Source organism: Chiloscyllium plagiosum, chromosome 31 (assembly GCF_004010195.1).
Source record: "Chiloscyllium plagiosum isolate BGI_BamShark_2017 chromosome 31, ASM401019v2, whole genome shotgun sequence".
Classification (NCBI taxonomy): domain Eukaryota; kingdom Metazoa; phylum Chordata; class Chondrichthyes; order Orectolobiformes; family Hemiscylliidae; genus Chiloscyllium; species Chiloscyllium plagiosum.
The window spans coordinates 14,160,705-14,188,205 of record NC_057740.1 but is presented as its reverse complement, the minus strand read 5'-3'; the positions used below and the strand labels follow the sequence as shown (position 1 = coordinate 14,188,205).

The following is a 27,501-nucleotide window of genomic DNA, read 5'->3' as shown; positions in this document are numbered from 1 at the left end:
CCTAGTTTTGGTGCCTGCCTGTTGCTGATTTAGTTGATTTCAGTAAGAGTAAAAGATCGTTCTCCCTTTAAGAAACCGTGAAGTGACTACACCACCTGTGATAGCTGCTTGCTATTCTTAGCTCTGCTGGTTCCTTCCTCTTTTCCATATCCTGTATCTAGATGCTGTCATTTTCCATCAGAGTTGCTACCTGCTTCTTTAAACTTGAAATCCACTCTTTCCAACACATGGTTGCTTGATATATCTTATCATTGAAGTTTGTTCCTAAGAGTTTCCAAAGGGATTCTAAGGTACTTTGACAGGGGATAGGAACCCGAGGGCTCATTGAAATTAGATAGAAGTAAAACTGGTAATAGAGAGTAGAAAAGTGGCAAATACAATTAGAAAGTAGGAAAATGAAGGCAATATTCAATTAAGCTTGAATGTGCAATAATGTCAAAATGATAAAATTATGGGCACTCTGGCTGCATGCAACATTCCTAACAAGATAGAGGATTTAAAGGCACAAACAGTGGTAAACAAGTAGGTACAGTTGCCATTATGGAAACATGGTTGCAGGCTGACCAAGACTGGGAATGGAAAATTCAATGTTTAGGAAAGACAGACAAAAAGTAAAACAGGTGGCGATGGACTTGACTCCATAGCTAGAAAACGGCATTGCAGCAAACCCTGAGGAAACTACACAAAGCTGGTGAAATGAACAAGACAGACCTCCAAACAATGAAACCTGAAGTATCCAATTTTTATACAGATTTATGCCCCATTTATACAGATTACCAAAGGTACGTAAACAAGGCCCCCGCCCCCCCCCTCAGACCCATAGTCTCAATTCCTGGCACACCAACATACAGACTAGCAAAGGAACTGCAACACAAACTGAAACACCTAGTAGAAGACGCAATCCATTCCATCCACTTGACCCAGGAATTCCCGAACATCATCAAAGACACCAAGGTAGAGGACGATGAGATCATGGTTTTCTTCAATGTGACTGCCTTATTCACATCAATAAACATTACCCGAGCCAAAGAAAGACTGGCTTCACTGCTAAACGAACCAAGGACACAAACCTGACAGCACCAATTCCATCAGCAAGGACAGCATCCTCAAACTATTTAGACCTGTGCCTCACAACCCACTTTACCTCCAACAACAAGATCTACAAACAAATCAATGGTTCCTATGGGATCACCAATACCAGGACTTTTAGCAGAAGCAGTTATGCAGAGGTTAGAATGAACAGCCCTTCCCACGATCCAGCCCAAGTTTTGGGTCCGGAATTTGGATGACACCTTTGTCATCACAAAATGCAATTAGAAGAAACCCACAAACACATAAACAACATCCCTATCGGTATAAAGTTCACCAAAGTGGAAGAGAACAACATCAGACTCCCCTTCCTAGACATCACGGTAGAGCACAAAGCCAATGGAGTGCTGCACATCAGCGTTTACAGGAAAGCCAGACACACTGACCAGATACTCAACTACAGGAGCATCCATCCCAACTCCCATGAACAGAGCTGCATCAGGACATTATTTAAATGAGCCACAACACACTGCAGCACCCAGGAACTACGAGAAGCCGAAGAAAACCATCTATACAATGTATTCAAGAACAACGAGTACCCAATAAGCGCAGTCCACTGATTCCTGCACAACAAACCTAACAGGAAGACACAACGCGCCCAGAGACTCGGGCCACCCCCATACATCAAAGATATCTCAGAGATGATGACCAGACTACTCCAGCCCCTAGGTATCATGGTAGCCCACAACCTACCACCGCACTGAAACAGCACCTGATGAATTTAAAGGACCCCGTACCAACAATGAGCAAAATGAACAAATATTCAAAATACCCTGCAATGACTGCAACAAACATTAAATTGGGCAAATGGGCAGGAAGCTGGTCACCAGGATACATGAGCACCAACTAGCCACAAAAAGACATGACCAACTATCACTGGTATCCATACACACAGACAAAGAGGGACATCAGTTTGACTGGGACATACATCCATCCTGGGACAGGCTAAACAAAAACATACACGGGAATTCCTAGAGGCCTGGCATTCAAACTGGAACTCCATTAACAAACATATTGATTTGGACCCCATTTACCAACCTCTCAGAAACAGAACCGGAAATAATATCACCCACCACAACAACCTGAGACAGATAAATATCAAGTGGGACAGAATACCTAACACTTCACTGGCGGCTCACTGATGACGTTACTTAGCATGGTGATGAAACCTCTGACAACAAACCCACCAGCTCAGCCTGATCCATGACCTGAGCTACAAATCTCCAAACTCCCAAACATCTAGTATTATTTAATAAAAAAGGGTAAAGTAATAATATTGTTGTAAAACAGCCTTTTGGAATGAGTTACCAAAATTGATAGAATTTTACACTTAAGTTTGAAAGTGAGGTAGATCAATCTGAAACCAGTGTGCTGATTTTGAACATAACATAAGATGAAGGTAATAAAAACAAATTGGCTGAGGTGACTTGGAAAAACACATTAAAGGGTATGCAATAGGCAATGTGTATTCTGTAAAGATTATTACATTTTATAGTAACTATATATTTCTTCAAGGCATCAAAACCCGAAAAAGCCAGATAAGTGTGGCTAACAAAGAAGGTTGAGGATTGTATAAGTTTAAAATGAAAGGCCTATAAAGTTCCAAGAAATAGTAGTAAACCTGAGGATAGGGAGTATTCCAGAGTATGGCCAAAGAGGATCAAGAAACTGATAAAGTAATAGAGAATAGTATATGAATATAAATTAGCAAAAATCATAAAAATAGACTGTACCTTCTATAGATACAAAATAAAGAAATGTATGGCTAAGACAAATGTGTGTCCATTACAGACAGACTTAGGAGAATTCATAATGTAGAACACGGAAATGGCAGAGGAGTTAAATGGTTACTTTGTGTCTGGCTTCACTGAGGACGTTAAAAGAAATCTCCCAGAATTAGTGATCTTACTCGGGACAATGAGGAATTGAAAGAGATTAGTGTTAGCAAGAAATTATTGCAAATATTCGTGAGACTGAAGGTTGATATTCCCCACAAAATGGTATTCTACATCCCAGAATGTTGTAAGAGGTAACGAATATGATAATGGCTGCATTGGTGACCAAATGGTTTCCTGCAGATTAGAATATGATAAATGTCAACTTACTATTTAAGAAGGGACGGAGAGGAAAAACAAGGAACTGCAGACCTGTTCGCCTTACATCAGTAGTAGATAATTTGTTGATCTTTTATAAAGAATGTAATAAATGAAAACTTGGATAATAATAATTATATTAGTCACAATCAATATGGATTTATGAATGGGGAATCACATTTGACAAATGTGTTGGGGTTTTTTTCAGGAAGTGACTAATAGAATTGATAAAGTGGAGTTGGTGAACATTGTATTCTTGGATTTTACAAAAAGCTTTTGATAAAATCCCCCACAGGAAGTTAGTTGGCAAAATTAAAATACGTGAGATAAGAAGTAATGTACTGGTATAAATTAAGGATTGGCTGACAAACAGAAAACAGGAATAGCAGGTCATTTTCACATTGGCAGGCTGTGACTACCAGAGGACCACAAAGATTAGTCCTTGGGGCCCAAGCAATATATATATAAGAGCGCTTATCATGTATGATTTGAGTACAAAAATAGCAAAGGCTTGCTTCAATTGCATAGAACCTTGGCTAGACCATACCTGAAGGACTGTATACAATTTTGGTCCCCTTGCCATGAAAAAGATAATATTGGCATTGAGGGAGTACAAGGAAGCTTCACCAGATTTCTTCCCATGATGGTAGGACTGTCCCATGAAGTGAAATTAGGCAAACCAGGCCTACATTCTCTAGATTTTGGAAGAATGAGGCATGATCTCATCAAAACCTAAAAATACTTAAAAGGACAGGTAAACATCAGATGTTTACCTTGGTTGGAAAGTGTAGATGAGAGAATATTTTCAAAATAATTGGGAAGCCACTTAAACCAAGATGCAACCTTTTTTTTAACTCAGAAATTGTGAATTTTGGAATTCTTTATCAAAGAGGTCTGTGGAAACTCAGTCACAGAGTAAAGTTTCAGGTAGAGATTGATAGATATCTTATTATCAATGACATAAAAGGATATGGAGATGGTGTAACAAAAAGACGTTGAAGTGGGTGATTGGCTGTGATTGCATAAATAACAGAGCAGGCTGAAAAGGGCTGAATGGCCTGCTACTGTTTTCCTGTTCCCATGCCTATGTATGTACACAGCTGTCACTTTCTAAATGTCTGTTCAAGCCAAATGAAATTAGGTGTTAGATCAGTATTAATCAATGGTTCTGGAAATGTGTTGCTGGAAAAGTGCAGCAGGTCAGGCAGCATCCAGGGAACAGGAGAATCGACGTTTCGGGCATAAGCCCTTCTTCAGGAAACATCGATTCTCCTGTTCCCTGGATGCTGCCTGACCTGCTGCGCTTTTCCAGCAACACATTTCCAGCTCTGATCTCCAGCATCTGCAGACCTCACTTTCTCCTTAATCAATGGTTCATCAGTTCTAGAAGGCACCTTTGTTCTTCTCAGTGGGTAGCAAGAACAAGACTGCTCCGAGTTAGATACTACCATTGGCGTGCAGTACCTGGACTTAAGGACATCAAAGTGAATGAGAATTATCACTAGTGAATGGAAGGATCCTTTTAATGAGCTTCGGGTGAGACTGGGATCGGACTTGATTAGATATCCTGCTAAATCATATAAAATGTTTGGGATTAGGGCGTTTTGGAAGAGAGATCATACCCCACATGAAACCAACAGTCTGGTCAGCATTCACACCTTTCTCAGCCAGTGACCACAGGGTTCTGACCAGTACACTGGCTGACCAGTACAGCCAGTGACGACAGGGTTCTCAGCCAGTGACCACAGGGTTCTGATTGTGATCAGAAGCAGGCAGAGTGACCCTCACTTCACGCATTGAGACCAGTTGTAGCAGCCCCTGCTCCTTTCACAAACATGGGAAAATCAACCAACACAAAACGGATGAGGTATCCAGCCCAGAGCCTTCTGACATGTGTGGCTGAGTAACAAAGTGAGCGGTGCTTCTCCCTGCTAGCTCAGCAACATTGTCTGATGTCTGATTTAGGAGAGATTGAGCACAGTTAATCTGTCATCTCCCTTCACAATGGAATCTTTCTTTAGCTTTTCCTGCAGCAGGTGGAGTTTGCTTGTCTTTGAGCAGGGTGCACATTATGGTGCAGCCCAGCTCCCTGACCCTGAAGGAAGGGGATACCATGGTTCTTCCATGTTACGCCATTGGTGAACCTCCACCAAAGTACCAGTGGTTTCGGAACAACCGGATACTGCCTGAGGCAAATGAACCATATCTGAAGGTTAGTGATCATTTTCTGGTGACTGGTTATGTTGTCAATGTATGACTCAGATAGAGGGGAGACTTTTCTCAAGAATTACAGCAATAAATTCCTCTGCTGCCGCATTGCCTGAACTGAGCTATTATTCAACTCATTCATTAATTGTTGAAACAGCAACTTATATTTAATTTGAACCTTTAGCGGAGTAAAAGATCACAAGGCACTCCACAGGAGTGTTGTCAAATAAGATATAGCAGTGAGACACATAGAGATGTGAAGGCAGTCAGACCAAGACTTGGACAAATAAATAGGTTTTAAGAAGCATCTTAAAGGTGAAAGGTAATGTGGACCAGCTTTAAAAGGAAAATTTAGAGCCTAGGGAGCTGAGGGCACTGCCACCAGTGGTAAAGTGATTAAAACCAGGGATACCACAGAGACCAGAAATAGAGGATATCTCAAAGGATTGACAGGTTTAGATGGTTATAGAGGGCAAGGCCAGGGAGCAAGCCTAAAAAAGGATTTTAAAATCAAGGTTATTTAGCCAAAGCAGGTCAGAGAGAGCAAGATGATGGCTGAACAGGATATGGTGTGAATTCTAAACAGAAAATCAGCACGTCTTGACAATATTTGTGGAGAAAGAAACAGGTAACATTTCAAATCCAACATGACTCTTCAGCAAGAGTAAAGTTGGATGACTTCACATTTACAAAGAGCAGATAATTGGACGCTGACATATTGGAATAGTCAAATCCCGAGAAAACAAAGGAGAAATAAGTGTTTCAGCAGCCACGGTATAGAGCTGGGTAGCGCTGGACAACACTGATGCTGTGTTTTCAGATGACGTTGACAAGTAGAAGCATGTAAATGAGAAGTAGGATAGGACCAAGAATAAATTTTGAGGCGATATCAGACATAATGATGCAGGAGTGGAAAGCAAAGCCATTTCAGGTGATTCTTTGGCTTTGATGGATTGTCAGGTGAATGCAGTCCCCTCCAGATGGCCAACAGTGTGAAGGTGATAGAGGAGGACAGTATGGTCAACCATATCAAAACAATGAGGAAGGATACGATTGTTAGAGCTATGTAAGGTGTCATGTGTGACTTTGATAAGGGTAGATCAATAAGGTCAGAAACCTCAGAGGAAAGAATCAGACATTGAGTTCACAGTAAGATGGGAATAGATTTGGAAAGTAACAACATGTTTAAGAACTTTTGACCAGAAAGAGATTGTACATAGGTTGGTAGTTCACAAAGGCAAAAGAGTCTGTTTTATCATTGACTAGTCATGCACCAATATGTTGCCAGCACTAATTATGCTGACATATTGGAAAACAAGAGGCATCCATTAGATCCAAAAACCTAATTGCCTTAATCCATCTTCTCACCAGGTACACTTTCACCCAACTACTCATCTTTATACAAGGTTCCTTCAACCCACCTTCTCACCAGATTCCTCAATCTCTCTCTTCTCTTCTTTCAGAAATATATCAAATTATATCGTACCCCTCCATCTATATCGTTATCAATATATTCCATAGTAATGTATTTCACAGCCTGATACTTTTGAGTGAAAAATTCATTGAACTCTCTCTCTCTCTAACTTATCTCTACTTGATCCATGTGTTCGTATAGAATTACACAGTAACCTTCTATGTGCTACCCTGTCAGATGCCTTCTGAAAATTCAAGTAAAGTACACCCCCTTTATCCACACCACAAAGTTAATCCTTTAAAGAATTTCAGTTTGTTAAGCAAGATTTCCCTTTTTTGAAACCATGTTGACTGTACTCAATTATTTTGAGATTTCCCAATTGCCCATCAATTCTAACACCTTCCCCATGACAAATGTCAACCTAACTGGTCTATAATTTCCTGTTTTCTGCCTCCCTTTTTTCTAGAATAGAGCATTACATTTGGTATAGTTAGATCCACAATGGTGTTAGGGAGGGAGTTCCAGGAGTTTGGCCCAGCAACACTGAAGGGAAAGGCAATATACTTTCAGGTCAGGATGGTGAGTGACATGAAGAGAGACTGCGATGAGAGTGACCAACTTGAATGCAAGATTGAAAACCTGAGGCTCCTGGGAAAGTTGTAACTTTTTGTTGGCGATCTTATATGTCTTGGACCTCAGTACTGTAAGCTGCTTTGTATGACTAGCTCCATGTTATAGTTCAATGGATAGTCATAGGATAGCCACTTTCCATGGGAAGGAGTTGGGGTAAACTTCTGATTAACTGAACTGGTTCTCTGCCATTATAGTGGACTGACTGCCTGAAAGAACATGACCAATGGTGGCATCAATAATTAAACAGGCAAATGTGTACTGTACTTACTTCCTTCTTATTAACTTTAAACCTAGATTAATGGAGTTACAACTGCTGACCGTGGAGAATATTGCTGTCATGTGTTCAATCTTTATCACGAGGCCTGGAGCAAGATTGTTACTGTGGAGATAGGTATGTTCAACACAATTACAATAAATCACGGCATATAATTTGACCTGTTGTGTAAGATGGCCCCATTTTTCAGCTTCAAAAATAATATTTTGCCTATACTCAGAATATAATTCAATCCTCTTTTTCAGCCACAACATATACACTCACTTTAGTAGGTGTCCTCTGTCTTTTATCCACACAAGTGCATTTTTCACATGTAATTAGGCTCAGGGATCAAGCAGTGATAGACGTTGTATTGTGAAGATACATAGATATTTAAGACATGCCCTCTCTTTGCGTTGGACACTATTGACATTCTAAAATGGTGACAACTCATTACCATACTGTTTGAAAACGAGAATTTTGACCAAGCCTTTAGTCACCAATCCTAACATCTTTCCTTGCCTTGGTTTGTTTTTTGTCTGAATAGCTTTCTGTGTGATACCTCTGAATGAAACTGATGTTGGGTTTGTATTTACTGGTGTCATTTTGGTGTTGGAGTTTTGCTGGAACTCATAGGACAGCAGAGTGGCTCAGTGGTCAGCACTGCTGCCTCACACTGCCAGTTCACTTCCATACTTGGTATGTGATTAATGCCTTCAAGGCCACATTTACTGCACTGGTTGCCCTGAGAAATGACAATTGGCAGCTCAGCTCCATTGGGCTGGATGGCTGGTATCCAATGCAGAGTGTCAACAACAGCACAAGTTCAATTCTCAAACTGGCTGAGGTCACCATGAAGGTGCCACCTTTTGCCTTTGGCCTCGGCTGAGGCATGGTGAACCTTTTGGTTGAACCATCACCAGTTGTATCTGTCTGAGAGAGGGACCTTAGACAATGGCGACTTTACCTTTAGTCACATCCTGAGAACTGATTATATTATGAAAAACATTTCTTAAAATCAAATTTGACCTCAGAGTCTTTGGATTCTGTGTGGCACAGTTTAGTATTTGATGCTGCACTTAATGGGGAAATAATAACATTTTAATGTTGATTGGAAAAAATCAAATCTCTTTCACTATCAGCTTAACGCCTGAATGAAATTTGTGATCTTCATGTTGAGATTGTTTGTAGTTACTGTACTTACTTTCACCACCATCATGTCAGTGTTTATTTGAGAATGTTTTATTTTAACATAATCTTCATTGTTGTCTGCATTTACCAATGTCACAAATTCTTCTTTATCCTTTAAGGACCTAATACATCCTTCAATGGGGCATTTTTCATGGGCACTGATGAAGGTAATGGCTTTACTCACCTAATATTTTGTTGCCAGTTTCTCATCACATGTTGCTCATCTGGAACTGCCATGCTCACTGACCAGATAGTATCTCCCAGAATCACAGGGTCTCCAAATTAAGCGTTTTATTTTTGTGTGTAAATTCCTTCATAGCCTCATACGTCCCACAATTACAAAGTAATTTCATTGCAGAGGGAGGCCATTTGGCCCATTGTGTCTGCACCAGCTCTCCAAATGAGCTCTTCACGTAGTGCCATTCTCCTGCCTCCTCCCCATTAGTGTAACAAATCTCCTGTCAATCCTCTCTTCTTCAAGGAAAATATTACTAACTTCTCTATTCTATCCTCATAAGAATGGTTCCTTATATCTGGAATCATTCTTGTAAATTTCTTCTCCACTTTCTCCAATGCAGTCACATCCTTCCTAGAGTGTGGAGATCAGAACTGGGCACTGTACAGCAGCTGAGATCTAATTAGTGTCTTACACAATATCAACATAACCTCTTTACTCTTATACTCTTAAGTACCTATGAATAAAGCTTCAGAAATTATCTCTATGTTCTTTCTACAAAAATGAGTCACTTTGCATTTCTCAGTATTAAACATCATCAGCTACCTGTTCACCCAATCTACCAACTTCATAATGTGCTTTTGAAATTCAATGTTATGCTTCTCATAGATTGGAATACTTCCAAGTTTAGCACCATCTGCAAATTTTGAAATTGTGTTCTGTACACAAAGGTCAATATTATTAATATGAAACAGGAAGAACAAGGGTCCCCAGACTGAACCTAGGGAACTCTATTACAAGTCTGAAAGATATCCATTAACGTTATTCTGTTTCCTGCTAATTTATAGCCTGCTGCTACTGTCACCTGTATTCCATGGTCTGTTGTGTACTGAATACCTTTAGATGTCAGTGAACGCCATGTCAACAGTATTGCCCTCATCAGCTCTCTCTGCTGCCTCTTCATAAAAATTCCAGCAAGTTAGTTTTCTCCTAATTTTCCCCTAAGAAATGGATACTGACTTTAATCAACCTGTATCTGTCCACGTAACTATTTCCCTTAACCAGCTGAGAACATCTGGAGTGGTCAAAGTTAAAATTCACACAACACCAGGTTATAGTCCAAAAGGTTTATTTAGAAGTACAAGATTTTGGAGCACTGCACCTTACTGGGGCAGGAGGAGCAGCACTCTGAAAGCTTGTACTTCTGAATAAACCTGTTGGACTATAACCTGGTGTTGTGTGATTCTTAATTTAATTTTGTACATCTAAACTCTTTTGCCCAACCATTGGCAGAAATGCCTTCAGATCTCCAAGCTCTGAAATGCTTCCCAAATTTTTAACTCACTTTTCTGTTTGAAAACGAGAATTTTGACCAAACCTTTAGTCACCAATCCTAACATCTTTCCTTGCCTTGGTTTGTTTTTGTCTGAATAGCTTTCTGTGTGATACCTCTGAGTAATACTGATGTTGGGTTTGTATTTACTGGTGTCATTTTGCTGTTGGAGTTTTGCTGGAACTAATAGGACAGCAGAGTGGCTCAGTGGTCAGCACTGCTGCCTCACACTGCCAGGATCCCAGGTTTGATTCCACCCTCGGGATTCTCACCATGTCAGTGGGTTTCCTCCAGTTTGGCTGGTTTCCTCCCACAGTCTAAAGATGTGCAGTTTAGCTGGATTGACCATGCTAAGTTGCTCATTGTTTCCAGGTATGTGCAGGCTAGGTGGATTAGCCATGGGAAATGCAGGGTTACCAGGATAGGGTAGGGGGGTAGGTTTAGGTGGAATGCATTTCAGAGGGTCAGTGTGGACTCGATGGGCCAAATGGCCTGCTTACATCTTGTAGGGATTCAACGAAAATTAACATAAGGCGAATTGTAAATCAGCCATTCACACTGTTAAGCACATGAATAACTGAAATAACATCTTTGTGTGAAAACATGTAGGGCAGCACAGGAGTGAAACGTGATGGAACAGAGCATTGAGGAGATGGAATGGGACAGACTGAGATAACGTAGGTACTGGAGTTGGCCTGGGTTAGACAGGAATGAAGTAAGTCAAAGATAAGGTTGGGATGGGGCTGGAACAGAAAGTTGGAGGGAGCATATTATTGAACAGGGTGGGAATCTGATAAGGTGGGAAAAGCGGTTGTTTTAAAGTTTTGAAGTTTGTTTTACTGAGAAGAAATCTGTTTGAAAATCTCAATAATGAAAGTTACTCAATGAAAGTGGGAAACATAGGATCAGAATTTAGGTCCAATCTTAACATTTACTGCACAGCTTCCACCAAACCAAAGCATGGTCTTAAAATGATTCCGGTTAGTAAGGGTCTGACCGTCAGTGAGCGTCTGAATCCGGACAGTCTGATCCCTGGTCAGTGATGACCCATTTTCTTGCACTGTTTTCAGTAAAAGATTAGTTTATTTTGTGTTAATTTCCTCACAGGTTCCAGTCCAGGAACACAGCTGAACGCTTTCCATTGGCCTGTCGAGTTCTATGGTAAACTTGTATAGTTTTCAAATCAGATTCATATTTTATTGCCATAAAGTTCATTGCTCACTAATTATTGGGTAAACCTGGATGGTGGGATTCAACAGAATATTGGACCTTGGCAACACTGAGCCTGATCCTGTCACACAAATGGCTACTGGTCAGTAGGCCCTTGGATAGTTGTTTGAGTCTTACCACCAGGACTGTTCCTGAGGAGTGGCTGCAATAGGAAGTCATAGAGATCTGCAGCACAGAAAAGGTCCTTTGATCCAAAGAGTCAATGCTAGTCAAAAATATGCACTTTCCTGTTCCAGTCCCATTTTCTAGCACCTTGCCCATTGCCCACTGTACCTTGGTGTACAAGTAGGCAATGGGCCAGTACTGACAGGTGCACACTTAAATATTTCTTTGGAAGTGGCTACACTGGGCACAGCCTCAGGCTTAGATGGATGAAGAAATGGGACACCACAGGAAAAACACTAAAGGGTTAACATCGTCAACCAACCCCCACTATAAATACAAGGACTGATTTTTAAAAAAAGGGCTTGAAGCAACTTATAGTTAATGAGGTGCATTTCTCTTTGACATCTAATCATTGTTGTATTGTTAGAGACATGACAGCCAATTGGCCAGCAGCAATATTCCACAACCAGCAGTGTGATAGTAACCAAATCACATCATTTTTTGTGATGTTGATTATAATATCAGGTTTTGGCTGGAACTCCAGGGTGAACTTCATTCTCGAACCTGACCCATGCTGTACCTGACCTGAAAATGTTCAATGCTGACACTGAAAGCCTGAAGTGTTGTACTGCTGATTCTGATCAGCCTCATTACAGACAGTACAGACAGTACAAATGGTCACTCACTCCTTGTTTCTTTCAGCAACAGACAAGGTGGCTCTGCTGATGGGGAACATGAATTACTTACATCACAAGCAGTTGAAGGCTCCAATGGTGGATGTGCATGAGCTTACAAACCTCCTTCGTCAGCTCGACTTCAAAGTTGTGTCCCTCCTCGACCTCACCAGACTCGAGATGCACAGAGCTGTCAATGAATTCTTGTTACTTCTTGACAAGGGAGTTTATGGTACCGACAAATTAATGCTTCCAAATCCGATTCAACTAAATTCCCTCTTCACAAAAGTTTAACTGCAAATTCTTTCCCTTGAAGATAGACACAGTTCCATGGACCCTGGAGCATTCCAGTTAGTTAAAAGGTGGCTCAATGGTTAGCACTGCTGCCTCACAGCACCAGAGGCCTAGGTTAAATTCTAGCCTCGGGCAACTGTCTGTATAGAGTTTGCATATTCTCCCAGTATCTGTGTGGGTTTCCTCTCAGTCGAAAGATGGGCAGGTAGGTGGAAAGGCCATACTAAATTGCCCCATAGTGTCCAGGTTTGTGTCGGCCAGGTGGGTTAACCTTGGTAAATGCGGGCTACAGGGATAGGTGAGGGGGTGCATCTGGATGGGATGCTGTACACAGGGACGTTGCAGACTTGATAGGCCAAGTGGTCTCTGTGTACCCTGTGAGAATGCTATGATTCTAGCTCTTCATTCCTGGAGTGTTGCCCGAGTATTTTATCATGCAGGAGAAAGTGAGGTCTGCAGATGCTGGAGATCAGAGCTGAAAATGTGTTGCTGGAGAAGCGCAGCAGGTCAGGCAGCATCCAGGGAACAGGAGAATCGACGTTTCGGGCATAAGCCCTTCTTCATGCAGGCAAACTGATTCCTGTTCTCAACCTGTGCTCACACCTTTACTTTTTAAAAAGAATTGTTGGATAGTGATCCTATGCTTCTTAATTGAGTGCTGTAGTACTGTATATTGTTTTGAATATTCTCAAGTTTAATTCTCAGAGCCAGTTGTGATAAACAGGCTGTGTCATTTGGTAGTGACTTTTGTCATAAGAGCTCCTAGGTTCAGTTCCCCAATTTATTGCGTTTCCAGGGCATATGATTAAGCTCCAGGGGTGAGGAGGGATGAACTGGCTCCCTTTCTTTATTCATCCATCCCCTCATTGGTCTCAATGAAGTTAATTTAAAAGTGGGATGTGGATTTCTCCCTCCCCCAGACCCAAATTAATTTATGTTTTAAAATGAGCCAGTTTAACCAGGCTTTCTTGTGTTAATATATTAATGAATGGGAGAAGAAATAGTAATGCAATACACATAGATTAAAAATGAGAGGTGAGTCCAAAAAAGATAAAATTCTTTTAAAAAGATGCAAATCAGTCTTTGAGTTTCTGTAGATTAGACAATGGGGTGTTGTGGCTTTGAAAGTCAGCTGCATAGCTTTGCCCTATTTCCTTTAGACTGCAGTTTCATTTGCTTCCTGGCTTCTAGCGAAGAGAGATTTTATTTATTTTTATCTACAACGCAGGGACGACAAGGAGCTTTCTCTGCTACAATCCTCAGTACACACCTTAGTCTACATGCGCACATGTAAACTGGCTTTTAAGTGTGTTTTTGTGAATTCTTTAAAGGGGAGAACACAAAGATACCTCATTCCTAGACTGTAAGCTTTTCTCCCATCTGAGAAAACTCACAGGAGATTTCAGTTCAGTTTGCAAGGCATTTCTCCCTTTGAAGTCTTTCTCATTGTAACTTCCCTCACATCTGTCAGACATTATTCAGAATGTATATTCTCAGCCATTTTTGCCTGTACATCCTCTTTATAAAAACACGTTATAAGGAAAAGTTCATTATGTCTGAGGATGATCCTGGTGTTATGGTCCTGAAACCCTCTTTCTCTCTAGTTGCTGTGAGTCCTGAGGTGACTAAACAGTCCAATGTCTTATTCAGACACCCTGACATGGGTGGGGGTGGAAGGCTGTTTAGTCACCTCAGGGTTTTGAAACCCTCCCACTGCTGTTGATGCTAGCCTTTCACCTGGCCTGTTGGGAATATTCAAATACGCAACATTTTATTGATACTTATGCATGTTGGGTGGCCTTGGGCGAGGGATTGCTATGGGTCAGTGGGGAGGTTACTTTGTCTCAATGGGGGACTTTGAGAAAATCTTTCCTTTGGTCTCCTTGTAACTGCTTGCTGTGACAGAGTTTGCAATAGAAAACTTGTTTTTGGAGTTTTGTGTCAGGCATACGGACTGTGCAGCCTATCCAATGCAGCTGATAGACAGTAACCAGGACCTTAATGCTGGGAATGTTGTCCTGATATTGATATGCTTATCCCTGTCATTGAGTATGCAGAGGTGTTGCTGGTGCTATTACTGCGGTATTTGGTGTATACTTTCAACCCGAGCTGGAAGGCTGATAACACTGCTACCTTGTAGACCATGAGCTTGCTGCTGGGTTTGAGATCCTAGTCAGAAACACTCTCTTCCTCAGACAACGGTGCTGACACACTAGCAGGGAGTCTGTCTTGGTGCAGGATAGTGAAGGTGGCTGTGACACAAGATGTCTGTGCTATTGGGAGAAAGTAAGGACTGCAGATGCTGCAGATCAGAGTCAAAAAGTGTGGTGCTGGAAAAGCACAACTGGTCAGGCAACATCCGAGGAGCAGGAGAGTCGACGTTTCGAGCATAAGCTCTGCCTGACCAACTGTGCTTTGCCAGCACCACACTTTTTGAGTCTGTACTATTGGCAAAGGAATAGGATAGACAATAGACAATAGGTGCAGGAGTAGGTCATTCTGCCCTTCGAGACAGCGCCGCCATTCATTATGATCATGGCTGATCCTCCTCAATCAGTATCCTGTTCCTGCCTTAGCCCAATAACCCTTGATTCCACTATCCTTAAGAGCTCTATCCAACTCTTTCTTGAAATGTGATGGAGGGACTTTGTATGACTTCGAGGGTGGTGTGAGAGGAGTTGGTGTTTCATATGGGTCTGTGCAATGAGGGATTCAGTTGGGTGGGACACAGGTTATGTATCATTTAAGGAGTTTCGGGCAGTCTTTTGTTGGGGGTGTTTTGGGCGTGGCAGAAGAGGTCTATTTTGTTGGAGAGCTTAGTTCAGTATTTCTGAGATCTGAAAAGATCATGAGATCTGTTGTGTGATTGATGGGGGATTAATTGGGTGTGACACATTATGCCCTGTTGCTGGGGAAAGGTGAGGCATTAGAGGGTGATAAAAGGTATCCTTGTTGTGGGGAAATTGGCTGTGAACCCAGGGGACTGTTTATTCTTATGGAGAGAAACTGACCTTGTGGCTTTCTCCTCAGGTTTGCTTTATTATGCTGGCCATGGATATGAAAACTATGGGAACAGCTTCATGGTTCCAATTGATGCTCCAGGTTCCTTCACATCCGAACACTGCTTGTGTGTCCAGAACATTCTACAGCTGATGCAGGAGAAGCAAACTGGGCTAAACGTCTTCCTCCTTGACATGTGTCGCAAAAGGTGCAGGAAAGAAGAAATTGTTTCTTAGAATCCCTCTGCTAAACTTCTCTATGTTCAGCAGCACTGGGGAATGGTGCAGCTACTCAGGGCAAATACATGCTGGGATAGATACAGAGTAGACAATGTCCCATGAAACACTTCCAGGGCAGATGTGATACAGATTTGATCAGTGCTTCGCAAACCTTTCCCCTGTGTATCACCATGTTATTGCCTCAGACTTCCTGAGGCCCTGAAGTGAACATGTTTGGGGGGTTTTATGAGAATGCCTGAGCAGGTGGTTTGAGAAAGGTGGGGAGGGGGAACCTGAACACCCACCATTTCACAGGCCTTTTTTCACAGCCACATTTGGGCTTCAAAGAGCTTAAAAACACAATCATTTTCAGGAGCCTGCGGTTCTCTTACAGCTCATCCTGTGGCCTCCCAGGTACAGTTGTTGTGATGCCCATGAGGAATTGGCTGGGGAATATGCCTGAAGTGCAAAGACGTTTTATTTCCCTATCACAAATATCACCTTGATCAACATAAACCTCAAAGAAAGATAAACCAACTTCAGGCATACTGCTACAGGAAATAAAATCAGAAAATACTAGAAATACTCGCCCAATAAGACAACACCCTCAGCAAAAGCAAGTTAACGTTTCAGGCTGACGACCTTTCATTGGAACTGGAAGATGTGACAAATGAGCAGACTTTTAATCAGATAGAGTTAGGAGAAAGATGTTTGGGATGATGGCCTATGAGGAAGACAGAGGGAGGACAGCAATGATTGAAAAGAACAAAGACAGATGACCATGAGAGGTCAGAAGACAGGAATGATTAAAATAGAAAACGGATGATGGTGCAATACAAATTGGGGCTGATAATAGAGATCTGTGAATAAGAACTTTTTTTATAACTTTTCCTTTTCAGGAACATGCATGATGAAATCATTCCGCAAATGGAAGCCTTGAGAGTCACTGCAAATATTGTCTATGGTTATGCCACGTAAGCAGTAATTCTTTGCCCTCTTTAATTTTAGCCAATCTAATTTTATAATTGTGTACAGTTTTGCTTCTTAGACATATAGCAGTATCAGGCTCTACTTGTCAAAGGGCCTTTCACAAACTCAAGACATTCCTAACTGTTTTATGGATAATACTTTTTGAAGTCTGGTTACTGATCGTGTGCTTAGCAAGATTCAAACTTCGATAATCTGTTCGACTGATGTCCTGTTTGTAGCTTTATTTCAGGCACCAATGCAGCTGGTGATCCTATCTCCAGCACCAGTGCTGCTGGTGGTCCTACCCAAGTACCAGTACTGCCAGTGGTCCTATCTCAGGCACCAGTGAAGGTGGTGGCCGTATACCAGTCACCAGTGAAGGTGGTAGGTCTAAGCCAGTCACCAATGAAGGTGGGTGGTCCTATCTCCTATATGAATATATGTGGTGGTCCTATCTTGCACAGCAGTGCAGATGGTAACCCTAACCCAGGCGCCAGATCAGGTGGTAGTCCTATTTTGTGTGCATGAAGTGGTCCTATCACCAACACCAGTGCATATGGTGGCCCTATCCCAGATGCCATGGAAGCTGGTAGTCCTGTTTCAGTCACTCGTGCATATGGTCATCTATCTCAGACACCAGAACAGGTGGAGTTTCTATCTCAGACACCAGGGCAAGTGGTGTTTCTGTCTCAGACACCAGAACAGGTGGTGTCTCTATGTCAGGCACCAAGACATGTGATGTTTCTATCTCAGACATCAGGGCATGTGTTGTTTCTATCTCAGACACCAGGGCAGATGGTGTTTCTATCCCAGACACCAGGGCAGGTGGTGTTTCTATCCCAGGCACCAGGGCAGGTGGTGTTTCTGTGTCAGACACCAGGGCAGGTGGTGTTTTTATCTCAGACACCAGGACAGTTGGTGTTTTTATCTCAAACACCAGGAAAGGTGGTGTTTCTATCTCAGGCACCTGGACTGGTGGTGTTTCTGTGTCAGACACCAGGACAGATGGTGTTTTTATCTCAGACACTAGGACAGTTGGTGTTTCTATCTCAGACACCAGGGCAGGTGGTGTTTCTGCCTCAGACGCCAGGACTGGTGGTGTTTCTGTCTCAGTCACCCGGACAGGAGGTGTTTTTATCTCAGACACCAGAACACGTGGTGTTTTTATCTCAGACATCAGGGCACGTGGGGTTTCTATCTCAGACACCAGGACAGGTGGTGTTTCTGTCTCAGACACCAGGACAGGTGGTGTTTCTATCTCAGACAGCAGGGCAGGTGGTGTTTTTATCTCCGACACCAGGACAGTGGTGTTTCTATCTCAGATGCCACGACAGGTGGTGTTTCTGTCTCAGACACCAGGGCAAGTGGTGTTTCTATCTCAGACACCAGGGCAGGTGGTGTTTCTATCTCAGACATCAGTGCAGATGGTGTTTCTATCTCAGGCACCAGGGCAGGTGATGTTTCTATCTCAGACACCAGGACATGTGGTGTTTCTATCTCTGACACCAGGACAGGTGGTGTTTCTATCTCAGATGCCAGGACAGGTGGTGTTTCTATCTCAGACCCAGTGAAGGTGGTGTTTCTGTCTCAGACACCCGTGCAGATGGTGTTTCTATCTCAGACACCAGGGCATGTGGTGTTTCTATCTCAGATGCCTGGACCGGTGGTGTTTTTATCTCAGACACCAGGACAGGTGGTGTTTCTATCTCAGGCACCTGGGCATGTGTTGTTTCTAAATCAGACACCAGGGCAGGTGGTGTTTCTATCTCTGACAACAGGACAGGTGGTGTTTCTATCTCAGACACCTGGACAGCTGGTGTTTTTATCTCAGACACCTGGACAGGTGGTGTTTCTATCTCAGACACCTGGGCAGGTGGTGTTTCTATCTCAAACACCTGGACAGATTGTGTTTCTATCTCTTACACCTGGACAGGTTGTGTTTCTGTCTCAGACACCAGGGCAAGTGGTGTTTCTATCTCAGATGCCAGGGCAAGTGGTGTTTCTGTCTCAGAAACCAGGATATGTGGTGTTTCTATCTCTGACACCAGGACAGGTGATGTTTCTATCTCAGACACTAGGCAAGTGGTGTTTCTATCTCAAACACCAGAACGGGTGGTGTTTCTAATTCAGACACCAGCGCAAGTAGTATTTCTATATCAGACACCAGGACACGTGGTGTTTCTATCTCAGACACCAGGGAAAGTGGTGTTTCTATCTCAGACACCAGGATGGGTGGTGTTTCCATCTTGGACACCAGGACAGGTGGTGTTTCTATCTCAGACACCAGGTCAGGTGGTGTTTTTACCTCAGACACCAGGATGTGTGGTGTTTCTGTCTCAGACTTCAGGGCAGGTGGTGTTTCTATCTCAGGCACCAGGACAGGTGGTGTTTCTATCTCAGACAGCAGGGCAGGTGGTGTTTCTATCACAGATGCCTGGACAGGTGGTGTTTTTATTTCAGACACTAGGATAGGTGATGTTTTTGTCTCAGACACCAGGGCAGGTGGTGTTTCTATCTCCGATGCCTGGGCATATGTTGTTTCTATCTCAGACACCTGGGCAGGTGGTGTTTCTATCTCAGACACCAGGACAGGTGGTGTTTCTATCTCAGACAGCAGGGCAGGAGTTGTTTCTATCTCAGACATCAGGGCAGGTGATGTTTCGATCTCAGATACCTGAGCAGGTGTTGTTTCTGTCTCAGTCACCAGGACAGGTGGTGTTTCTGTCTCAGACACCAGGGCAGGTAGTGTTTATATCTCAGACACTAGGACAGGTGGTGTTTCTGTCTCAGACACCAGGGCAGGTAGTGTTTATATCTCAGACACCAGGACAGTTTGTGTTTCTATCTCAGACATCAGTGCAAGTGGTTATCTATCTCAGATACCTGGACAGGTGGTGTTTCTGTCTCAGACACCAGGGCTGGTGGTGTTTCTATCTCAGACATCAATGCAAGTAGTGTTTCTATCTCAGACACCAGGGCAAGTGGTGTTTTTATCTCAGACATCAGGGCACGTGGGGTTTCTATCTCAGAGACCAGGGCAAGTGGTGTTTCTATCTCAGACACCAGAACAGGTGGTGTTTCTGTCTCAGTCACTAGGACAGGTGGTGTTTCTGTTTAAGATACCAGGACAGTGATGTTTCTATCTCAAACACCAGGGCAAGTGGTGTTTCTGTCTCAGACACTAGGACAGGTGCTGTTTCTGTCTCAGACACCAGGACATGTGGTGTTTCTATCTCTGACACCAGGACAGGTGTTATTTCTATCTCAGACACCAGGGCAAGTGGTGGTTCTGTCTCAGACACCAGGGCAAGTGGTGGTTCTGTCTCAGACACCTGGGCAGGTGCTGTTTCTGTCTCAGACACCAGGACATGTGGTGTTTCTATCTCTGACACCGGGACAGGTGGTATTTCTATCTCAGACACCAGGGCAAGTGGTGGTTCTATCTCAAACACCAGGACGGGTGGTGTTTCTATCTCGGACACCAGGACAGGTGGTGTTTCTATCTCAGACACCAGGGCAAGTGGTGTGTCTATCTCAGACAACAGGGCAGGTGGTGTTTCTGTCTCAGACACCAGGGCAGTTGGTGTTTCTATCTCAGACACCAGGGCACTTTGTGTTTCTATCTCAGACACCAGGACGGGTGGTGTTGCTATCTGAGACACCAGGGCAAGTGGTGTTTCTATCTCAGACAATAGGGCAGGTGGTGTTTCTGTCACAAACACCAGGGCACGTGGTGTTTCTATCTCAGACACCAGGGCAAGTGGTGTTTCTGTCTCAGACACCAGGACGGGTGGTGTTTCTATCTTAAATACCAGGACAGGTGGTGTTTCTGTCTCAGACACCAGGACAGGTGGTGTTTCTGTCTCAGACACAGGACAGTTGGTGTTTTTATCTCAGACACCTGGACAGGTGGTGTTTCTGTCTCAGACACCCGTGCAGATGGTGTTTCTATCTCAGACACCAGGGCAAGTGGTGTTTCTATCTCAGATGCCTGGACAGGTGGTGTTTTTATCTCAGACACCAGGACAGCTGGTGTTTTTGTCTCAGACACAAGGACCGGTGGTGTTTCTCTCTCAGACACCAGGACAGGTGGTGTTTCTATCTCAGACATCAGGGCAGGTGGTGTTTCTTCAAGGAACACCACCTGCCCTGAAGAAGGGCTTATGCCCGAAACGTCGATTCTCCTGTTCCTTGGATGCTGCCTGACCTGCTGCGCTTTTCCAGCAACACATTTTCAGCAGGTGGTGTTTCTGTCTCAGACACCAGGACAGGTGGTGTTTTTATCTCAGACTTCAGGACAGGTGGTGTTTCTATCTCAAACACCAGGACAGGTGGTGTTTCTATCTCAAACACCAGGACAGGTGGTGTTTCTATCTCAGATGCCTGGACAGATAGTGTTTTTATTTCAGACACCAGGATAGGTGGTGTTTTTGTCTCAGACACCAGGACAGATGGTGTTTCTATCTCAGACACTCGGACAGGTGGTGTTTCTGTTCCAGACACCAGGGCAGGTGGTGTTTCTGTTCCAGGCACAAGGACAAGTAATGGGCACCAACAGTGATGAAGTCTTGTGATTTGCGTCAATCAGACCCGAATCCGCACATTTTCTGATTCTCATTCTGTATGAGAAGGCTGTGGAATTGTTCATTATTTGAGATTGTTGATGATCTGTGGCCGTGTACTTGATGAACTTTTCCAGTTGTCCTGATGCAGAAGCATATGAAATCAGCCAAAGTGAGCTCACCAATGGGATTTTCATCAACTTCCTGAAAAAGCGTTTATTGGAGGATGAAAAAATCACGGTCCTGCTGGATAAAGTTGCAGAAGGTGAGTCTGTATTTACACAAAGTTTAAATCACCCAGTAATTAGGACAAAGTTCAACCAGATACTGAGCCACACCGAGCAGGATATGTTTAAATAGGTTGTCATTTCACTCCCTCCTCACCACCCTGCAGACTCCCAAAGTTCCTGTAATGCTGTTACTATTATGTTTAATTGTCCTTCATGATCACGCTGTACTTATCCAGATTGTTATATCTCACCTCCCGGTTGGCCTGGGTCGGACAATCTGCCTGTCTATTTTTCTGATACTGGATGATGTGCCCCATTATTGGTGTTTGTTTGGGAAGGAATAATAAACATTACTGACCTTATTTTCCAATCGGATTTTGAATTAGATTTGACCTATCCACGCAAAAAGGAAAGGGTTTTTGAGGATTCACGAGGTGATTCTGGAGTGTCCCTGTGGACACTGATGTAGTGAAGGAGAAGCAGTTTCTTCCAGAATTGTGGTATCCATGCTGTCCTCCACAGGTGCCCTCCTGTGCCCGGGTACAGTTTTACACATACAGGTTCTGTGTCTTGTTCAAATGATTGATATTAATTTGGAGTACACTTATAGAACATAGAACAATACAGCATAGTACAGGCCCTTCAGCCCCCGATTTGTGCAGACCTTTTATCCTACTCTAAGATCAAACTAAGCTAAATACCCTACATTGTACTATCATCCGTGTGCCTGTCCAAGAGTCGCTTAAATGTCCCTAATGTCTCTGACTCTACTACCACCGCTGGCAGTGAATTCCTTGCACCCACACTCTGTATAAAGAACCGACCTCTGACATCTCACCTCAACCTTCCTCCAATCACCTTAAAATTATGCTCCCCTGTGATAGCCATTTTTACCCTAGTTTCTGACTATTCACTGTATCTATGCCTCTCATGATCTTGTAAACCTCTATCAAGTCACTTCTCATCCTTCTTCACTTGGGGCTTGCTTCCTGCTGCTTATACTTCAGCAGCAGGTGTGGTCCATTTAAATATTCAGCAGAGCTTTTGTGTTTTGAATCTTTAAACTAGTAAATGATTTTTTCTTCCAAAATACTACTCTTCCCATTTTAGTAGGAAGTGCCCACGACATGCCTTTTCCCTGTCTTTGCAGCAATGCTGCTTTTTTTGGGAAGCTTCACTGTTTCACTTACTCTGGTTAACCTGCCCACCTCATCCTCTCTTTCCCCATTACAATATCTTTAAGGTTGAATTTCTCATCTGTTTTGAGTCTCTATAAGTAACGTCAGCTGCTACCTCTCTGCATGAGGGTTTGGGTAAAATAAAAGCACATTACTGCAGATGCTGGAGGTGTGAAATTAGAACAGAAAGTGCTGGAGACACTGAGAAGGTTTTGCAGTATCCTGCATTATCTTCTTTCGTGCCCCCCAGCCTAGACTTCAGGCCTATATCTTCATGATCCAAAGAGAAAGCTCTTTCTCTAGGGTGACACTGTAGCTCAGTGGTAAGCACTGCTGCCTCACAGTGCCAGGGACCTGGGTTCGATTCCCACCTGTGTGGAGTTTGCACATTCTCCCTGTGTCTGTATGGGTTTCTTCTGGTTTCCTCCCACAATCACAAAGATGTACAGGTCACGTGAATTGGTCATGCTAAATTGCCCATGTGTTAGGTGCATTAATCAGGGGTAAATATAGAGTAGGAGAATGGGTCTTGGTGGGTTACTCTTTGGAGGGTCGGTGTGGACTTGTTGGGCCAAAGGGCCTGTTTCCACACTGTAGGAAATCTAATCTACTCTTGCCATCAGTTTCTACTTGAAATAATTCCCATTCTGCTCATTTTCATATAATTTTGTATTCCTCTGGTAATTTAAAACAAAGAACTAAAGATCTGAAAGAAAAACAGAAATTGCTGGAGAAATTGCTCTGTAGATCTGGTAACATCTGTGGAGAGAAAGAAGAGTTAACTTTGGAAATTGAGTGATCTTCTTTCTCTTCACTGATGCTTCCAGACTTGCTGAGTTTCTCCAGCAATTTTTGTTTTTGTTCCTCTGGTAATTGTTCAGTTTAACTTCAATTTACATTCATTCCCCTCAAATATTGATAATTTTCTCCCCGATGTTAAACAAGACATGTTTCCTCATTTTGGTTTTTCTTTTGTTTTTATTGATTTTATCTTCTGCATCCTAGTCTTGAAACTGATTTTCTTGGTGTGATATAACAGAACACATGCAGAAGTTTAGTGCCCCTCAGTGCAAAATGACTCACTTGAGAGGATAGATCAGGTAACTTTCATCAAAAGCTGAGAAAACTTGTAGGCAGATTAAAGCTAATGGTCACAGAGACCTGGTCTTATGTATGAATGAGAGATTACTGTGTTTAGCATTTACTGAAGGTTCTTATGTAAGTCCCAAATGACATCCTAACTGACTGTGACAAGAGCAAAATTTCTCTTTTCTTGACCTATATGCAGCATTTGGCATCATTACTCTCTTCTAGTATCCCTCCACCATATTATGTCAGTATTCAAGATGAGATTAGATAGGTACTGTTAGATAGTAGCTAGGTGACAATAAAGAGGATGATGAACTCTTGAGAGCAGAGTGGAAAATTTGATTCAAATTGTCTGGTCGCAGAAAGGGCAAAATCTAACACAGTACCATTACACCAATGACCTTTATCTGCTTTGGAACTTTTGTGTATGTATCTAGAAAACCATAAAAAATTTACAGTATAGGAAGAGACCATTCGGCCCATCATTTTATGCTAGTTGAAAGAGAGCCATTCGGCTAATTCCAGTTTCTACCTTGTGCAGAGCATTGTAGGTTACAGCATTTCAAGTGCATACCTAAGTACTTTTTAAATGTGATGAGTGTTTTGGCCTCACCCTCCCTAACAAGCAATGAATTCCTGACCCCATTTCCTGATGGAGTAAAAAAACTTCTGAAATCCCCTCTAATCCTTCTATCAATTACTTTAAACCTATGTGCAATAATAAACAATACTTCCTGTTCACTGTATCTGTTTACCTCATAGTTTTTTACTTCCCAATTAATCGCTTTTTCTCCTGTGATTTCAGATATGGGGAAGTGTGAACTTACAAAGGGGAGACAAGCATTGGAGATCCGCAGCAGTCTGTCAGAGAGACGGTCATTGAGAGATCTTATTAAACCACCCAAACATCAGGACGCATATTCAGCGAGGAACCTGCAGTGGGCCAAAGCTCATGGTACGAAAGAGTGTTTACTCCTGTTAATGCTCCATTTTGTGTTGCATGTGCTTCTGTCCACAGGATACAATCGATGAGTAAATAACTACACAATCAATGGGTCAGATCAAAGCTCAATGTCCTGCCAATCAAGAATGGTCATAGTCAGTTAATTAATTACAGGCATTGGAGGCTCCATGAACATTCCTATCCCCACTTGTGGTCTAATCCAACAAGGCTGAGAATTTTACAGCTATCTTCAGCCAGTAGTGCTGAGTGGGTGATCTATCCCAGTCTCCCTCCAGATGTCTCCAGCGACAAAGACACCTATTTGACCTATTTTTCTAATCAACCTTTTGGGAGAGGTTATTACACACCTCTGGAGCAGGTGGGACTAGAACCTGGACTTCCCGGTCCATGGGTTGGGACACTACCACTGCTCCACAAAAAAGCCCTTAAGACACCTAGTTGACTTGAAATTAAATGTTGGCAGCAGCTGTATACACCAGCTACAGTAAGATGACTGGCCAACGTTTGTGAGAAGATTTGTAGCTCGGGTGCTCATTATTGTGGTTCTGCTCGCTGAGCTGGGAATTTGTGTTGCAGACGTTTCATCCCCTGTCTAGGTGACATCCTCAGTGCTTGGGAGCCTCCTGTGAAGCACTTCTGTGATGTTTCCTCCGGCATTTATAGTGAAGGAGGAAACATCACAGAAGTGCTTCACAGGAGGCTCCCAAGCACTGAGGATATCATCTAGACAGGGGACGAAACGTCTGCAACACAAATTCCCAGCTCGGCAAACAGAACCACAACAAGATGACTGGCACTAAGAACATTTCAGCTATTTTGCTCTCGACCTATGCTCCAAATTATGCTGCACCTCCAGCCATCCTGTACCAGCACTACTGTAGCTCTAGTATCGACCTGACAATGTGGGACATTGCTCAGGTATGTCCATTGCCCAGCAGGACAAATCCAGTTACTGCCCCACAAACCTACTCTTAAAAATCTTCAGAATAATGGAAGGTGTTGGTGACAGTGCTATCAAGAAGCATTTATTCCCCAGTATCCTGTCCTCAGATGCTCAGTTTGGGAAAGGTGAAGAGTTGGACGTATGTGATGTAATTACAATAAGTCTCAATGCCAAAGGGAGATATCAAGGGGTGAGGTTGAGGATTTAGGAGAAATAATGTCAACTAAATGAGATCAGAATGTTCATTATGCTATCGTTCTGCTCTTTCCAGCTCTTCCTGAGAGCAGGTATGTGCATTTTGAATGTGGAGTCACAGTTCGTCTGGGATTTGCAGCTGAATTTTCAAACATTATGATTATTTATACCAGAATAGAGCAAACTCAGAAGGACATCACTAAATGTGAAGCTAGATTGGCTGATTTTTCAGAGGTAAGGAACTTTACAGGACACTCCACAGCACTGTTTTATGAGGTTATTCACAATGCAACTACTCTGTTAGTGTGAAATGATTTTGTTTCTTACTGATGAGTCAATAATAATGTAAATGTGACCTGAATCTACCATTAGGTTCTGACCTGGTATTAGAATGAAGCAGAGTCAGACTCGAGTAGAAGGGAGTCTTGTTCCATTTTTCTTCAGTTAGTTTAGCCTTTCAAGCCCAGGAGAAAGTGAGGACTGCAGATGCTGGAGACCAGAGTTGAAAAATGTGTTGCTGGAAAAACACAGCAGGCCAGGCAGCATCCGAGGAGCAGGAGAATCGACGTTTCGGGCATAATCCCTTCTTCAGGAATGAGGCTGGTGTGCCAAGTGGGCTGAGATAAAAGGTAGGGGGGAGGGAACTTGGGAAAGGTGAAGAACTAAAATCAAAGACCGCAATTTCCCCTACGACATGGTCGACGATGCTCTCCACCGCATCTCCTCCACTTCCTTCACCTCTGCCCTTGAGCCCCGCCCCTTCAATCGCCACTAGGACAGAACCCCACTGGTCCTCACCTTACACCCCACCAACCTCCGGATACATCGTATCATCCTCCATCATTTCCGTCACCTCCAAACAGACCCCACCACCAGGGATATATTTCCCTCCCCACCCCTATCAGCATTCCGGAGAGACCACTCCCTCTGCGACTCCCTCGTCAGGTCCACACCCCCCACAAGCCCAACCTCCACTCCCGGCACCTTCCCCTGCAACCACAAGAAGTGCAAAACTTGTGCCCACACCTCCTTCCAAGGCGCCAATGGATCCTTCCATATCTGTTGAAAATTCACCTGCACCTCCACACACCATTTACTGTATCTGCTGCACCTGATGTGGTCTCCTCTACATTGGGGAGACAGGCCGCCTACTTGTGGAACGTTTCAGGGAACACCTCTGGGACACTTGCACCAACCAACCCAACCACCCCGTGACTGAACACTTTAACTCCCCCTCCGCCAAGGACATGCAGGCCCTTGGCCTTCTCTATCGCCAGACCCTGGCCACATGACACCTGGAGGAAGAGCGCCTCATCTTTCGCCTAGGAACCCTCCAACCACACGGGATGAATGTAGATTTCTCCAGCTTCCTCATTTCCCTCCCCGCACCTTATCTCAGTCCCAAACCCCGGATTCAGCACCGCCCTCTTGACCTGCAATCTTCTTCCCAACCTCTCCGCT

General features: G+C 43.2%; 2 protein-coding genes across 3 annotated transcripts in view; one reads left to right on the top strand and one right to left on the bottom strand.

Moving 5' to 3' along the window:
- malt2 (MALT paracaspase 2) overlaps nucleotides 1-27,501 on the top strand; it is a 77,955-nt gene that overhangs the window by 12,266 nt on the left and 38,188 nt on the right. The window contains exons 6-15 of one of the 2 annotated variants that reach the window (XM_043721003.1): nucleotides 5,204-5,394; nucleotides 7,732-7,828; nucleotides 9,001-9,048; nucleotides 11,497-11,550; nucleotides 12,427-12,630; nucleotides 15,723-15,900; nucleotides 16,810-16,884; nucleotides 21,579-21,706; nucleotides 24,744-24,893; nucleotides 26,117-26,274. In XM_043721003.1, the coding sequence (XP_043576938.1) occupies nucleotides 5,204-5,394; nucleotides 7,732-7,828; nucleotides 9,001-9,048; nucleotides 11,497-11,550; nucleotides 12,427-12,630; nucleotides 15,723-15,900; nucleotides 16,810-16,884; nucleotides 21,579-21,706; nucleotides 24,744-24,893; nucleotides 26,117-26,274 (1,283 nt within the window). The remainder of the gene's footprint in view (nucleotides 1-5,203; nucleotides 5,395-7,731; nucleotides 7,829-9,000; nucleotides 9,049-11,496; nucleotides 11,551-12,426; nucleotides 12,631-15,722; nucleotides 15,901-16,809; nucleotides 16,885-21,578; nucleotides 21,707-24,743; nucleotides 24,894-26,116; nucleotides 26,275-27,501) is intronic. The other variant, XM_043721004.1, reaches the window with a different exon arrangement.
- Nucleotides 18,954-21,085, bottom strand: LOC122565240 (repetitive proline-rich cell wall protein 2-like). Its single transcript, XM_043721005.1, has 2 exons — nucleotides 20,938-21,085; nucleotides 18,954-19,560 (listed from the first exon to the last, which is right to left on the bottom strand). The coding sequence occupies exons 1-2, from the start codon at nucleotides 20,988-20,990 to the stop codon at nucleotides 18,954-18,956; spliced, it is 660 nt and encodes a 219-aa protein (XP_043576940.1). The 5' UTR covers nucleotides 20,991-21,085.